Source organism: Eptesicus fuscus, chromosome 2 (genome assembly GCF_027574615.1).
Source record: "Eptesicus fuscus isolate TK198812 chromosome 2, DD_ASM_mEF_20220401, whole genome shotgun sequence".
Taxonomy (NCBI): Eukaryota; Metazoa; Chordata; class Mammalia; order Chiroptera; family Vespertilionidae; genus Eptesicus; species Eptesicus fuscus.
In genome coordinates this window covers 16,160,886-16,177,958 of record NC_072474.1, presented here as the reverse complement: position 1 = coordinate 16,177,958, position 17,073 = coordinate 16,160,886, and the positions used below count along the sequence as shown (strand labels likewise).

The window sequence follows — 17,073 nt, the reverse complement described above, 5'->3', positions numbered from 1 at the left end:
CTTTTATTAGGTAGGATATATATATATATATATATATATATATATATATATATAGAGAGAGAGAGAGAGAGAGAGAGAGAGAGAGAGAGAGAGAGAATGGCAATAATCCAATTAGTTATGATTTTCTTTGAAAATGAACTTATTTGATAACTTTTGTAGACTTTTAGCCTACTATCTAATCTTATATAATAAAAGGCTAATATGCAAATTGTCCCTTCGGGAGTTCAACCTAACGGAAGTTTGACCGATTGCTATGAAATGCACTGACCACCAGGGGCCGGTGCAGGATGAAGGACCAGGGGGTGGTGTGTAACAAAGCAAGACCTTGGTCAGCAGCCAGCAGTCAGGGGAAGGAAGGCCCTGATTGGCCCTGATCACCAGCGAGGCCTAGGGACCCTACTCGTGCATGAATGTCATGCACCAGGCCCCTATTCTTTCTTAACATAAAAAGCTAAACTTACCAACAGAAAAGTCTAATTACTTATTTATGGAATAAATGTGTGCATAAGAATATCATTATTATATACCTTAACAAATGCACAAAAATACCTTGATCAGGTTGCTCAGTTGATTGGAGCATCTTCTTTTACACAAAAAGGTTGCAAGTTTGATTCCCCAATGAGGCACATACCTGGGTTTCAGGTTCAATTCCGAAACAGGGAGCATACCCGGAGGCAATCGATGGATGTTTCTCTCTCACATCAATGTGTGTGTGTGTGTGTCTCTCCCCCCTCTCTAAAATCAGTAAGAACATATCCTCAGGTGAGGATTAAAATAAAATTGTAATATAAATATAATATATATAATACATATATATATATATATATAGTTACATAAATAACTCTCCTGGTTATCTCTAAACATCTAAAAAAAAATGGGGGAAGTGCATCAAGCAACATGGCATAAAGAAAAGTGAGCAACATGGCATAAAGAAAAGCAAACTGTATCGGACATTAAAAAGAAACAAAGATGGCCCTGACCATTGTGGCTAAGTGGTGAGAGCATGGGCCCGGGCACCAAAAGGGTCACAGATTCGATTCCTGATCAAGGCCACATACCTGGGTTGCAGGTTCAATCTCCAGCCCTGGTCCACTTGATGTGTTTCTCTCACATGGAGGTTTCTGTCTCTCCCTCCCTCACTTCCACTCTCTCTAAAAAATCAATGGAAAAAATAACCTTGAGTGAGGGTTAACAACAACAAAACAAAGACCAAAAAAATTGTGATAATACGTGGTATAAGGGCAAACACCAATCACAGAAAACGTGAAATGGATGAAATTGGCACCAGAAAGCAAATGAACTGGTCTGGTGACACTTCAGTTGAGCAAGCATTGTTGAAATGTGCACACAACAGCGTTCTTGTGGGCCCAGTGCCGGCAGCTGAATTGAAATCCGTGGCAGTTAAGTTTGCAAATCATATGAACACATCATTCAAAGCAAGTGATGGGGTGGCTTGGGCGCTTTCACAAAAGACATGAAATTATGAGAAAATAAATTTATGCTGAAAATTTAAGTGTTCCAACAGAAGAGACTAAACCATTTAGGCAAAAATTAATAGAAGACATAAATAACGCAATGCTACTACAGCCTCAGATTTACAATGCTGACTAAAGTGGTTTGTTCCGGCTTCTGTGCCTGAAAACACACAAGCCTGCAAATATGAAAAACTGACACCTGGAAGAAAAGTCAGCAAGGATAGGATCACGGCACTGTTTTGTGCCAACACCAATGGATCACGTACTGGTAAACTGACACCTGTGATTGTTGGCAAAACTCACAAACCTAGAGTTTAAAAAATATAATGAATCACCTGCCTGTTTTGTATTGCAACTCTAAAAAGGCATGGCTCAACTCGGACATTTTCCAAGACTGGTTTTTGAAAGAATTCGTACCCGCAGTCAGGAAGTTTAAAGGCGAAGAGCTTAGAATACCACCAGAAGATGCAAAATGTTTATTGCATTTAGACAATGCTCTTGCTCATCCATCCAAAAATATATTATGTTCAGGGGATGGCAAATTTAGATGTATGTTTTTGCCAAAAAATACAACATCATGTATCTAGCCCATGAACCTGGGGGATAATTCTGGCAACCAAATGAATATACCGCAAAAAATTTTTAGAGGTAGTAGCAGTTGTATTGCAGAATGAAGGTAGTGATGAACATACAACAGGACAGCATAACTTACAAAACTTAACGTTTTAAAGAGTTACCATTTAAAATCAGCAATTTTTAAATTTTGCTGCAGCATGAAAGGAAGTGAAAGTGCAAATATTGGAAACTTGTTGGAAGAATTTGCTTGATGATGAAGAGAGACTTGCATTTAGGAGGGCTGAAGGTTACTGATTACTGTGGAACAACACAGACTATTGGTGGAGAAGTAGCAGAGGAAGATGTTTTACAGTAGTTAGAAGAAGATGAAGGTGACCCTGGGTACCAAACTATGAGTGAAAGTGAAGCAGATGAGGTGATGACCTTGGAAGATGAGGATGGGAGTGAAGCTAAGGAGGAAGAAGAAACAACGCACCCTAAATATAAAGTTATTAGTGCTTGGGTCCCATCTCCACGATCTAATAACATCTATTGACAATTCATCGGATAATGAAATCCAGCTCTATTACAGCCATTTTTGAAATTTTTAGGGAGTTAATTATAAAAAATAGCAGACTTCAAAAATTCAAATGAAACTCGACAGGTTTTTCAAGGCAGGATTACCTACAGGATCGAACATCGAACATTAATGTCACACCACAACAGGGAGTCTGGATATATCATCATCCAAAGATGATTATGTAGGAAAAGGTTTTTCTGTTCTTATAAAATTTAAATTTTGTTTTTTTTTAAGAATATTGTTTATTTTTTAGTTTAATATAATTAAAGTGTATTTTTGGAAAAATGTTTATTTCAATTTAGATTTCATGCTTAATATAGTCTCAAAACTTCGGTTTTGAGCAATAATATCTATAAAAATTTGTTTATGAAATTAAACTTTTCATACACACTTAATTTTAATTACACAAACGTGTCTATGTAAGTAAAAGCAGGTAAAATAATCTGTCAATTTTTTCACATACACATTCGGAAAACCGACTTTATTATATACTAGAGGCCCGGTGTATGAAATTCATGCACGGGGGTGGGGGGGTGTCCCTCAGCCCAGCCTGCACCCTCTCCAATCTGGGAACCCTCGAGGGATGTCCGACTGCCCGTTTAGGCCCGATCCCAGTGGGATCGGGCCTAAACGGGCAGTCGGACATCCCTCTCCCAATCTAGGACTTCTGGCTCCCAACTGCTTGCCTGACTGCCTTCCTGATTGCCCCTAACTGCTTCTGCCTGCCAACCCGATCACCCCCTAACCACTCCCCTGCCAGCCTGATTGATGTCTAACTGCTCCCCTGCCAGTCTGTTTGCCCCCAACTTCTCTATTCTGCTGGCCTGGTCACCCCTCACTGCCCTCCCCTGAAGGCTTGATCACCCCCAACTGCCCTCCCTTGCAGGCCTGGTTCCTCCCAAATGCCCTCCCCTGCTGGATATCTTGTGGTGGCCATCTTGTGTCCACATAGGGGCAGGATTTTTAACCACATAGGGGCAGCCATCTTGTGTGTTGGACTGATGGTCAATCTGCATATAACTCTTTTATTAGATAGGATAGAGGCCTGGTACACGGGTAGGGGCTAGCTGGTTTGCTCTGAAGGGTTTCCCAGATCAGGGTGGGGGGTCCCTTGGGGCATGAGGTGGTCTTGTAGAGGGGCCTGTGGTGGTTTGCAGGCTGGCTATGCCCTCTGGTGACCCAAGCACGGCCCTGGTATCTGGGATTTATTTGTCTTCTATAATTGAAACTTTGTAGCCTTAAGCAGAGGCCAAAGCAGGCCAGTGCTGTGGGAGCTTGGTGTCTGGCATTGCCGGACACAACCCTAGCCTCCTGCTCTCTCCAGCTCTGTAGCTGCCACCATTTTTGTTGGGATTTATTTATCTTCTATAATTGACCCTTTATAGCCTTAAGTGGAGGCCTGGGCTGGCCAGGGTGTGAGGAAAGCTTGGCTTCCTCCATCGCTGGGGAAACCCAAGCCTCCCTCCTGCTCGCTCAGTGGCCGCAGCCATCTTGGTTGGGTGAATTTGCATACTCACTCCCGATTGGCTGGTGGGCATGGTTTGTGGCCGTGGCTTGTGGATGTAGCAGAGTGATGGTTAATTTGCATATTACTCTTTTATTAGATAGGATAAGAGACTTTTCGTTCTAAGGGACACCCCCTTGCCTGAATTCATCCCTTATACCTAGGTTTCACTGTATTTTAAAGATAACCTGACGAGATTTGCTGACAGATTAAATGTGAGGTTTAAGACAAAGAGAAAGACAGGAGCTGAGGATGACACCACATTTTCAGCAGAGAAATTGGAAGAACTGTCATTTACTCAAACAAGAAAGACCACATGAAGGGCAGGTGTGAGAAAGACTATCAATAGTTCAATTTTGGAGATCTTACGTCTGGAACACCCAATAGCTATAAAAAATATATATATATCAAGTAGGTAATTTTATATGTAGGTCTGGCATTAAGGAGAGAGATCTGGTCTGGAGATATAAATTTGAAGATCCTTAGTATATACAAGGTAGTAAAAGTCGTGAGAAAAAAGATCAAGAACTTAATCCTGGGACACTTGAATTTGTAAAAGGAGTGAGATGAGGAGAAGCCAAACAGACCAAGGACAGACTGGGAAAGGCAAGGAGGAAACCAGGTGATTGTGTTCCCCATACCCCCTGAAAACTCCAAGACCTAAGAGCCAAATGAAAAAAGAGAGAGTTTCCCATTGGGTCTAATGTGATAGGTTATGAAAAACCAGGTCTAAAACATTATGTCTAAATTTACTAGAGGAAAACAAGTACTAACCTTGAGAAAAACAATTTTGGAGAAGAGGTGGGACTGAAAATTACCAGAGTGAGCTCAAGAGTGCATGGGAGGGAAATTATAATCAGTGAGTACAGACAGTTCTTTTCAGGACTTTGTAGCTAAATGGCACGACCTTGGATGATCTCATCTGCTTCATGTTTAGCTGTAGCTTTCAATCCTTCCATAATGACTATGAAGTATTTGTGTAATACTTGAAAGTTTTTAATCACATACCTGTGGCACTATATGGTTTAACACATGCCAGACTAGTTGTTACATAGTAAATTCACAAAATGATACACCTAAAAGATGCCATGAATTTTTTCTAGATATATAATATTTTATAACACTATTATCATGTTTCTCATGCTTACAAAGACCACAGGATTTCTTGCTAGATGAAAATCATCCAATTCTAGAATATACTACTCAAATGTACAAAGTACACTGTAATTAGTCATATTAAAATCTTGTAACAGAAATAAAGGGGATACATGCAGGTAATATTCTTACTTTATAAACTGAATTTTTGTAAATTTTGTAATATGAAGACCCTGTTGAAAAACTGGGTGAGGTGCATACTGAAATGTATTCTCTTTAAAAAGGAAGGATAAAGGCATGCACTCGTGGTACCTTTCAAAAAGAAGATTCACTACATTAGGAGCACCTTGGTTTACCTGGTGTCTACGACAGATTTCAGAGACCCGATGGTTCATGAAGCCCACAGTACTGAGTGTCTGGCGTTTTACAGAATAGGTTTGTCACCCCTCATCTAGCAGATTAATCCCTTGATGTGCTTTAGTAGGTTTTACTCAATATTCTGAAATTTATAGATAAGATATGAAACAAATTGCCTTGTGAAATCCCTGGGCTTTCAAATTAATTAGAGGGTCCAATATTTGAAGACTCAGGAATTAGGAACAAGCACAAAAAGCTAGTAGTTAGTAATTTAGATGGAAACAAAGTAGAGTGACAGTGTAGCATATAACTTCCTATTATAACTGAGCAGGTATTAAAAGTATCCTCACAAAATTTGTTTAAGACATGATATTAAACCCAATGCTTTAACTACATGTCAGTTGTCTAACAATCAATATATTGTAGACATGAACTATCCTCATTATTTTCAGTGGCTGCATACTACATTTTTTATGGGTATAATAAAGTATTTCCTTATAGGTAGGCATTTACACTATCTCTAACTTTTTGCTATGCAATATTGTAATAAATATCCTTAACATACATATGTATATTTGTAACATTTACATAAATATCCTTAATGCACGTGTATATTATATATCTTTAACATCTATGTCATACTTTATATTTATACTAGAGGCCCAGTGCACAGAATTGTGCACCAGTGGGGTCCCTTGGTATGGCCTGCTGCAATAGGGCGAAACCAGCAGTCCAATGCTGCCTGCCCCTCCTGCCTGCTGCTCCTGCTCATTCCAGCCCCACTGCGCCTGCTGAGGGCTCATGCCCTGTCAGCCTTGATCAGCAGAGGCTCGACCACTGCACAGGTGCTCTCCAGCCATGAGCCCTGCATCTGGCTCCCAACTGGGGCAATTGTGTTGGTGGGGGGAAGGCCTGGGAGGCGATCAGCCCTCTCGGTGGGTAGTGGAACACCCTTGCCAGCATGGGATCTGGATCCATCCCGCTGGCTGCCTTTCACACTGGTTGGTGAGAGACATCTGACAGCCACTTTTACTAGTATATCTTTTTTCCTTGCCAAGCATGTAGGGAGGGGAAGCGGCCACGGTACCTGAGGCCAACTTCCAGAAGCCTTCAGTGCTGTCAGGATCGTGCTAGTGGTGCAGGTCCATTGGTGCCTGGCCCATTCTTCAGAGACTGGACCTGCAGGGCTACTGAGGCAGTGAGTGGCTGCTGCCAGGCTGGTGGGCTGCCTGGACAAGTTGGTCAGCTGAGTAGTGCACCTGTTGTGGGAGCACACTAACCACCAGGGACCGCTCCATTGGACAAGTCATTCAGTCATTCAGTTATTCGGTCATTCATTCTTTCAGCTGCTTAGGCTTTTATATATATATATATATATATTTATATATATATACTAAAGGCACGGTAATACATATAATGACCTACTGTATGTTTTATATACATAATCTATCCTATCTAATAAAAGAGTAACATGCAAATTGACTGTCACTCCAACACACAAGATGGCTGCCCCCATGTGGTCAAAGATGGCTGCCCCAATTTGGACACAAGATGGCCACCACAAGATGGCTGGCAGAGGAGGGCAGTTGTCTGCAATCAGGCCTGCAGGGGAGAGCATTTGGGGTTGACCAGGCCTCCAGGGGAGGATAGTTGGGGGTGACCAGGCCTGCAGGGGAGGGCAGTTGGGGGCAATCAGGCCTGCAGGGGAGGGCAGTTAGGGGTGACCGGGCTAGCAGAGGGAAGTTGGAGGTGACCAGGCCTCCGAGGAGGACAGTTGTGGGGGACCAGGCCAGCAGGGGAGGGCAGTTGGGAGGGACCAGGTCTGTAAGGGAGGGGAGTTGGGGGCAATCAGGCCTGCAGGAGAGGGCAGTTAGGGTTGACCAGGCTGGCAGAGGAGGGCACTTGGGGGTGACCAGGCCTCCTAGGGAGGGCAGTTTGGGGGGACCAGGCCTGCAGGGGAGGGCAGTTGGGGGGGGGCCAGGCCAGCAGGGGAGGGCAGTTAGGCATCAATCAGGCTGGCAGGGGAGTGGTTAGGGATTGACCAGCCTGGCAGGCAGAAGCAGTTAGGGGCAATCAGGCAGGCAGACAGGAGAACAGTTGGGAGACAGCAGTCCTGGATTGTGAGAGGGAACCCAGATTGGAGACAGTGTAGGCTGGGCTGAGGGATACCCACCACCCCACCCCATGCATGAATTTCGTGCACTGGGCCTCTAGTATATATATAAAAGTCCAGTATGCAAAGTGTCCCCTTCAGAGTTTGACTGGGAGACCAGGAGTTTAATTGCTTGCTATGACATGAGTTGACCACCAGGGGTGTCACGGAAAGAAGGAAGGCCCTGGCCAGCAGCTGGCAGATGGGAAAGGGAGGCCTTGGGCCGGCACCTGGAAGGCCCTGATCGGCCCTGATCACTGGCCAGGCCTAGGGAGCCTACCCATGCATGAATTTCGTGCACCAGGCCTCTAGTATTATATAATTAATGTCCTTAGGATGTGTATGTGTGTTTTTATACAAGTCATGTTTTCCTGTAGGATCGGGAGCTCTGGAAATGAAGCTATTGGGATAAAAGAATGACATACTTGAAGTTTTGAAACAGACTCAATTACCCTTCAAAAAAGATGTGCCAATTTCATCTCCCAATAGTGTACAAGAATGTCTTTTCCTCCATGGGCCAAATCTGGTTGTTATATTTTTTAAAATAAAATAATTATCATTATCAGTTCCAAAATGGTAGCTCATTGTTTGTTGATTTGCATTTTTCTGATTACCAAGCAAGGTTCACTCTCTTTAGTAAAAACATAAACTTAGTTAATCAGGAATATTAGCTCAAATTGGAATTTGTTTTATAGGAAAAGAATAATCACCTGCTGTTAAGTACTGCTATAGGCTTACCTGTAAGAATCTGCATTTTCCATAAAAGAAACCTGCTGATTATCAGTTTGCTCACTGTGGCTCTGCTGACTCAGTCCAACACTGTTACTGTCATCAGCACCATCACACACGTTTCCTGATGCTTCCCTTTTACTGTTTTTCTGCTGCATTTTTTCCTTAACCTTTGAAGAAAGGTTAATATTAAGGATATTGTGATTACATTATTCATTAAAAAGGCTGTGTTTTCATGAATTTTATGAAATTAAAATTGCTATGACTTGAATGAATAAAAATATTTTGTGTGTTGAAGTTTATCATTAAATTGTTGTCAATTCTACTTCATTTCTGTTTCAGTAAAGAAGACGACTTTTCCAAGATTTCTAATAGAGCTGTCTTAATTTTGTGCTCCCGTTCATATCACATCCACTTTGTTACCTAACATTCCCCTTACCACCCCCTCCTCATTTATCTAGCAGAGACAAAGAAATAGAAGGACAAAGATGCAAAATGTGTCCTCTTCTGTCTTTCCCACCTGGGTCTTGCATTACCCAGCAGATTTAGAGGATGTGAAATTGTGAGTGAGTATCAATAGGAAGCTTTCCTCTTTCTGCACGAAGCTATTCCTGCCCCCGTTGCCTTTTACAATTTTTTTTTCTTTAAGAATTTGAGGGTATCAAAAAAGTGGTGGCATTCATAAAATATATGAACCACAGTTTACCACAACACTGGAGCAGAATGAAACCAATGAATTGTTGGTTAATGTACAACTCTGGAAAATGAGTAATACAATCACTATAAAATCTTATAGTTAGAGGATATACAAGTAGTTATCTACTTACTTTAGCCCCATAGTTACTAATAATGGAAATAAAACCAAGGTTAAATGACCTGTCCAAACTCGGTAAGGATGCAATTCCTACCATTTTATGGCACCAAAAGAAAGAATATCTACATATATAAAAGCCTAAATAACCAGAATGACCAGTCACTATGATGTGCACCAACCATCAGGGGGCAGATGCTCAATGCAGGAGCTGCCCCCTGGTGGTCAGTGTGCTCCCACAACCAACCTCCCCCAGCCGGCCAACCTCCTGCGATCTCTTCCCGGGCCGGCAGGCCCTGGTCGCCTGATCTGGGCCTGCTGGCCAGCCTCCTGTGGTATCTCCCCTCCAGCCAGCCAACCTCCTGTGATCCCTCCCCTCTGGCCAGCAGACCCAAATTGCCTGATCGGGGCTGGGCCCCAGGCTGGGACAGGGAACTGGTGTGGGTGGTGGTGGACACTGCACGTTTCCAAGGGTGGACGAGGGCCGGCTCCTTCCTTGGGGCCATTGGCTAACCTCCCATGTCCTGTCCCTCTCCCCATCCAGCAGGCACTGATCGGCCTGCCACCCACCAGTTGTGGTGGCAGTGTGGTTCCGAGGGAAGGTGGAGGGGAGAGGCAGGGAACTGCATGGTGGTGGGGCACCAACGATGGCGGTGTCGGAGTCCGGCATCCATTCCTACCGTGCCTAGCCTGGCAACTGTCACTTCCTCTCCGGACAGGGCCTGATCGGCCTAACCCTGATCAAGGTCAGACCTAGGGACCCCACCCGTGCATGAATTTCATGCACCAGGTCTCTAGTCAGTCTATAATGCTCAATCAGATAAGTAAACAGAAAATTTCATCAAATTAATCAGGTAAATTAAGTATGATTTTGAAAAGTAATTTAATGCCTTAATGTAATGAGAGGGTTCATCCACATTCTCTATAATAAAGAGGTAATAAGAAAATTAACCCTCACACCCTCACAAGATGGCTGCCTATGATCAGGCTGGCAGGAGGGTTAGTAAGGGATGACCAAACAACTGAACAAGCAGGCTGTTTGGGGCGGCAGGGGGTTAGTGAGGGATGACCAAAAGTCTGAACAACAGGCTGCATGGGACAACCAGGCCAGCAGGGGGGGCGTAAGGGGCGACCAGGCCACCTGGGGCCAGTTGGCAGCAACCAGGCTGGCAGTGGGGAGCAGTTAGGTGCGACCAGGCCGGCAGAGGTGGGCAGTTGGGGGAGATCAGGCTGGCGGGGGGGGCAGTTAGGGGTGAGCAGACCAGCAGAGGGGGGCAATTTGGGGCAAGCAGGCCGGCAGGAGTGGCAGTAAGTGGGGAATCAGGCCAACGGGAGGGGGGGGAGGAGGAGGGCAGTTAGGAGCGACCAGGCAAGCAGGCAGGTGAGCAATTAGGAGCCAGTGGTCCAGGATTGTGAGAGGGATGTCCGACTGCCACCAAGGGGTCCCGGATTGGAGAGGGTGCAGGCTGGGCTGAGGGGACCATTCCCCTCCCACCCCTGTACATGAATTTCGTGTACTGTGCCTCTAGTTTTCTTATAAAGAAGCATAATAGCTCACGTTTTTTTCATCTTAAAAATCAATGAACCTCAAAACACAATATTCCCCTATAGAGAAAAACACTGATTTTATTGCAAATAATTTATGTGACCTATATGATACATACCTGTCAAAATGATAATTACCATGCTTTTATTTTTGAAAGGTGTTCTATCTCTTTTTATATTTTTTAATCTTTTCATTCCAGTTTGCATTCAACATTATTTATATTAGTTTCAGTTGTGCCACATAGTGGTTAGACAATCAGATACTTTACGAAGTGATCCCCCTGATATTTCAATACCCATCTGACACCATTCATACTGATTACAATACTAGTAGCCCAATGCACAGATTTGTGCACATTGAAAGGGTATTAACTAAAAGAAATATTTTAATATCCCTATTCGCCCTTTCTCTATAATAGAAATGTCAGAGATGAAAGAAAAATAGTAAGATGTATATGAAAATAATATATAAATTGATTAATAAGTAAACAATAACAACATGATATGACAACAAAGACATGATATAAAAACAACAAAAACAAGATATAAAACCAACAAAAACATGATATAAAAACAACATTGATAAAAACAATGACTGATAAATTGATCCAACTTATTCTAATATCTCCCTGTATACCACATTAAGAATAAAAGCACTTTCAGAGTGCTTGACTAATTTCCCTTGTGATGAAGTATTTACAACTTTAATGTCACAGGCTCTTCTATCTTGAGAGAAAGCAACATATAACTGACCATGTGCGAAATCGGGTTCAGGAAATAATATTCATACTCTGTCTAGAGTTTGTCCTTGTGATTTATTAATAGTCATCACAAACGCTGGCATCATGGGAAACTCTCTTCAAATTAATTTAAATGGGAGGCCAGTGTCAGACAAGGACAATCAATTCTTAGAATCAGAACAACTTCTCCTTTCACACAACCTGTTAATATTTTAGCTTCGATTATGTTAGGTCGCAATCTTGTGATAATAAATCTAGTACCATTACAAAGACACCATTTACTATTAAGATTTCACAGTAGCATGATGTTTGCACCTATTTTCAATTCTAATTTATGACATGGCATTCCCAAAGGAGTAATACTATTAGGAAACTCAATGGGAAAATTTTCCCCTCTGGGATCATCTGTTGAATCAATGGAATCATCCCTCAAATAGGTGTGAAAGTCTCCATCAAGTATATCCAAAATTTCTTCATTTAATTTATGAACATGCTCATTTTTAGGACAAAGAATCACACGTTTAGATATATATTTAATAGTATCTATAGATATACTATTTCCAAAGGTAGCTTCAATAATAGATCTGTAAAAAAATCATTTCACGGGGGATTTCAATAATATCCATTCCTAAACGAAAACTGCTATCAAGTTTGCCATCTCCAAGTTTTACTAACCATTCCTGATAAGCAGAATCCTATGATCTCATATTTGTTTTAAGGGACAACTGTCTACAGTACTTTAAGCTTGTTTGTACTATGGCTGATGGCATAGCATGAGGCACAACCCTGAGACATTGTCGAAAATCCCCTTCAAGGAGAACTTTCCCACCAAATGCAACATTCAAATTCATACTTTCTCTTAGTAATCTGTCTATGGCGTTTATATCATGACTGGATGCCATGGTGCACTCATCAATAATGAGAAGTTGGGCCTTTTTAATGGTTTTAGCAACTTCACTTTTTATATCGAGTCTAGAAATTGAAGTTTCATTGGCACCAGCAAGAGCTTTATATGTATCACGCATGCAGGAGTCAATGGTTATTTTTAAATTGCCAGTGCGCGTCATATGTACCAGCAGGTCGGTTGGTTGGATGGTTGGACGGATGTATGGCCAGTCACTTAGCCTTTTATATATATAGATGGCTGACTATATTCTCTCTGCTGTACTTGACATCCCTGTGACTATTCTGTAATACCAATTTGTACTTGTTGATCTCTTTACTTTTGACCCACTCTACCGTCCCCATTCCCTCTGGCATCCATCAATCAGATCTCTGTTATCTATGAATATCTTTTAAATTTCTTAGATCATTTATTTTGCTCTTTACATTCCACATATAAGTGCAATCAGATGGGACTTATCTTTCTCTGACTTATTTGACTTAGCACACTGCCCTCTAGGTCCATCCATGCTGTCACAAATGGGAAGATTTCAGGTTTTTTATGGCATCATCATACTTTATTAAACAATATAATGTAAAGATTCAACTCAACAAACACATCTGAGAGTTATGATAAAAAATATATATGAAAGTACATGTGTTTGTCATCAAAATATCTAAATAATATTCCAATGATGATGTACAATACAGGTGGGCACTTGAAATATTGGGGCAACTAGGTTGTAAAGTATATGTTTATCTAATCACCATGCTATCTATACATGTGAAACTAATACAAAATAATATTGAATGTGAACTGTAACTAAAACGTAAAATAAAAAAATAATATCTTGATGTGATCATATTGGAAGTCTAAATTCCAAGGTTTTCAGTAAACCATAGAAGATTTACATTATAGCACAAAAATAGATAAGTTTAGTTGAGGATATTTGTTTATTTCCCTCCTCTCAGTCATAGCTTCCTTCAATTTTATTGTTTCTGGGATGCTATTTATGGGTATTTTTAAATTGATTTCAGAGAGAGGAGAGGAGAGAGAGAGAGAGAGAGAGAGAGAGAGAGAGAGAGAGAGAGAGAGAGATAACAGAGAAAGATCGATCGGATGTCTCCTGCACACCCTCTACTGCAGATTCAGCCACAACTCAGGCATGTGCCCTCACCCTGAATTCAATCAGGAACCTCTTGGTTCATGGATCAATGCTCAACCACTGAGCCACACTGGCCAGGCTATGGGATGTAAATTATATTTAAACCAATGAACTTAAGAAATAAAACAATCCTAGTGCTTATTACATTTTTTAAACACTTTCCTTTATACTTTTACTGGTTCAGAAGATGACATGGTACATAGCTAAATTAGTTTCCCACTTCATAGGGAAGACTGACAGACTTGCGAACAAACCTGAGAATGTTTTCTTAAAGTCCTATTAATCAGTTGACTGAATCTATTCATATTTATAATTACATATTTTGACAACCTAATTTTACACACAAACTTTTTTCAGAATGGATAAGAGAATTGATAAAGAGAAAAAACAAAGAGTAGCAGCAAATGAAGGTCTACCTCTTTTTGAAGTTGAATTTTCTCTTTTTTCCAAGCCAGGTATTCTACTTTTAACATGTCTACGTCATTCTTAAGGCTTTGAAAATTTTCTTCAATTACATATACTCCAGGTGTTCTGTCATTGTGCAGTGCAGAGGAACTCTCAACTTTTAATTTAGAGTCCATGCTTTTACAATAATTAGCACTGCAATTATCTGCACATAATGGCTTCTGGAACAAGTCTTGATTTCGCCTTATTTCCTTATAAGTATTTGTAACAGCAGGCATATCATGGCTTTTTAATTCAATCATGGGTTTTGTTTCATTGCAGCGAACAAGCCACAAATCAAAATGTCTTTTCGGATCACTAGACTGAGGTGTAGGTCCGATGCCTAATTTCCAATCCGTGGTATTTGGGTTCATATTTTTTGTCATCTGCTTGGCAAACTCTTGGTCTTCTATCACTTCAGATGTAACTACTGAGTGTCTTACTTTTTTATTTTCTGTATCATTATAAAAACTCTCCTCATTTGGGTTTAAAATATGTTCAGTGTCAGGTTTGTGATCATTTTCAGAGTATAATTCCTTTTCTGTTAAAGGAATCTCAGAAGAAGACGACGAGGGAGTGTCTGTCTGGGACCCAGGGTCTGCATGAGATGGAGAAACAATTTTAAGAGTGGGTTCTTCTCGTTCAGGAAGTGTTTGCAATGCTGCAGAGACAGACATTCCAAATGCATCTTTCCCCTCCCAATTAAGCATTTTACTTGTCAAGTTAGAAGGCATTTGTCTTAAGCTTGCTCCTCCTTTAGAGTTATCACCTGGTGGCTCTTCCTCAGGGCACTCAGTCATTTTTAACTTCATAGAAAATTCATGTGACTTCTGCTTTGACTCATCTCTGGAAAGTTGTAAGTTCTTCCTCTGCTCTAATGTGCCTTGTTTGATGCACATTTCCTCATCCCTTTGCATAGAAGGGTGTCCTGAATATGCAGATGTATCCTCTTTGTCACATGCCCTATTTATTTGTGATTCTTGAGACATTTTTTCTAGATGCAAAGGTGGAAGATGAATTTGCTTGCTTTGATTTTCAGATGTCTTTGCTGTCAGGATACATGTTTTTGAAATAACTTTATCCTTAAGTAATCAAGTGTGAACAAAGAAAAATTAGAATGTAGTTAAAATTTCACTGTTAGGATTATTAATCTATGATTAGCTACTCCCAAATCACAGAATTGAAACTAAGAAGTAAAAAAATAACTTGCCTTGGCCTAAATAAAAAGAAAAGTATGAACCTAATTTTGACAAAAATAAATTATTAGCTGAGTTTTAACATTACAAAGCTTCCTTCCTCACTTAAAATATTTCACCTCACCATATCCTAAATATTGAGCCCTTGCAGTGTATTTCAGCAGTTTTTAGGGGTGATCCAAGATGGAGGCAAAAGAGGTGAAAGTTAAGTCCCCTCCTCACTGAGCCAAATTGGAATGACAACTAAATTATATAACTTCCAACCTGAACACTCGCTGAACATTAGTCTTATAACCAAGGATCTACAGAAGAAGCCTCAGCTACACTGGCAGGAAGGACAGAGATTCCAAAAGGCTGCCCCCTCCCCCCGGCATCCACTTGTGGTGGCTGAGAATGCAGAGGCATGTCTCAGTGCGATGGTCCCCTCGAGGAGCATGTTGTCTCAACCTGACGCTGGGCTCCCAGCCCTGAGAACCAGAGCTGGGAAGAGGAGCCCACATGACATCCGGCTGTCCTTCAGGAAGAGGTGGGAGTCTGAGAGAAACCCAGGAGTCTTCTTAAAGGGCCAACACATGAGTATCATTCCCACCACTCACCCTGGGCCTATGAAGAAAGGCTCAGAGTGCACTGGGAGTCATGTGAGGAGGCTGCTTTGTGTGGCTCTGGGCGAGAGCTGAGGGGATGGCCTCTGGGTGCCCTCCCTGTGCTGAGTCCCTCTCCCACAATGCCCACAGATGCCATCACCCCTGGGTCAAGTCCTCCCTTCCTTATGGCCTCAGACCGGGGAATGTCCTAGCCCATTGTCCTGAATCCTTGTCCCCAACCCTGTGGAGCTACACAGTGCAAAGGAGCCAGCTGCCTGGGCCCAGGGTGTACACTTTCATGGGGGTCTCTTAAGGAGATCAGGATGGACTCAGGGGGTGTCAGAGACTGAGTTGTGTGACTTTGGGTTGGGGGCTTTGATTCCCTTGCTGGTCTAACTGAGGCCACCATTCCAGTGCTGAGCCCTCTCCTTACACAGCCAAATCTTGATACTTGGGGCCCGATGAATTCTGTTGGCCTTACCCTCATGACTCCTTGAGGCCCCACCCCACCACAAAGATCCACAGGTCTCCAATGGGTTATAACTGGCACTTGTATACCCTGGGACTTGTGCTCAGTGGCCTCACACCCAGAAATAAAGCTGAGTTTAAATCTATATCAAACTGGTAAACACCACTTGCACCTACCTGATGACTCACTTACCTCATGCAACTCACATACCAACAGGAGCTCTTTCAGAGACTGACCCCAACAGGAAGCTGGTAAGTTGAGGTGGATCTCAGAGTGACATGGGCTTTTTGCTCCGCTGGTGGAAGGAGGCATTGCTGTGCAGCACGGCCCCTTCAGGTGCACCGAGGCCCAGCAGAGGCAGTCACAAACTGGATCGCTTTGTTGCTCCACACAGGTAGCCCAGGGGAAATCACAGGGAGAGACTGACATTGACTTGCCACAGAGTCCCTCTGAAGAGGCTCCAGAACCAATACACCCAGTGGGGGACTTCAGAGCATGACCCAATTAGCTCCACAAGCAGAACACCTGAACAGAAATCTGGGCAGGCAACACACCGAGCTGGCATGAGGCATGAATTACTTGACATGGGGTCAGTGTTTGAACAGCAGCTTGTATACTGTGTGTAGTCAGTCAGCATGAAGATCAACCCCATCCATGAACAGGCCAATAGCAATGAAAACTCTACCAAAGGAGGGCTCAAATAACACAATAACACATACAAGTGACATTCCTGGAGCACCTAGGTCAGGTGATCAGGACAGTTGTACCAATGAGCCTCACTAGACACCT

General features: G+C 42.2%; 1 protein-coding gene across 1 annotated transcript in view; it reads right to left on the bottom strand.

Moving 5' to 3' along the window:
- Nucleotides 1-16,719, bottom strand: part of LOC129151069 (putative coiled-coil domain-containing protein 144C) — a 62,054-nt gene extending 45,335 nt beyond the window's left edge. The window contains exons 1-3 of the mRNA XM_054724699.1: nt 16,477-16,719; nt 14,008-15,117; nt 8,457-8,617 (exon numbers count right to left, since the gene is read on the bottom strand). Of these exons, the coding sequence (XP_054580674.1) occupies nt 8,457-8,617; nt 14,008-15,117; nt 16,477-16,713 (1,508 nt within the window). The 5' untranslated portion in view covers nt 16,714-16,719. The remainder of the gene's footprint in view (nt 1-8,456; nt 8,618-14,007; nt 15,118-16,476) is intronic.
- Between the last annotated feature and the right edge of the window lie 354 nt (nt 16,720-17,073).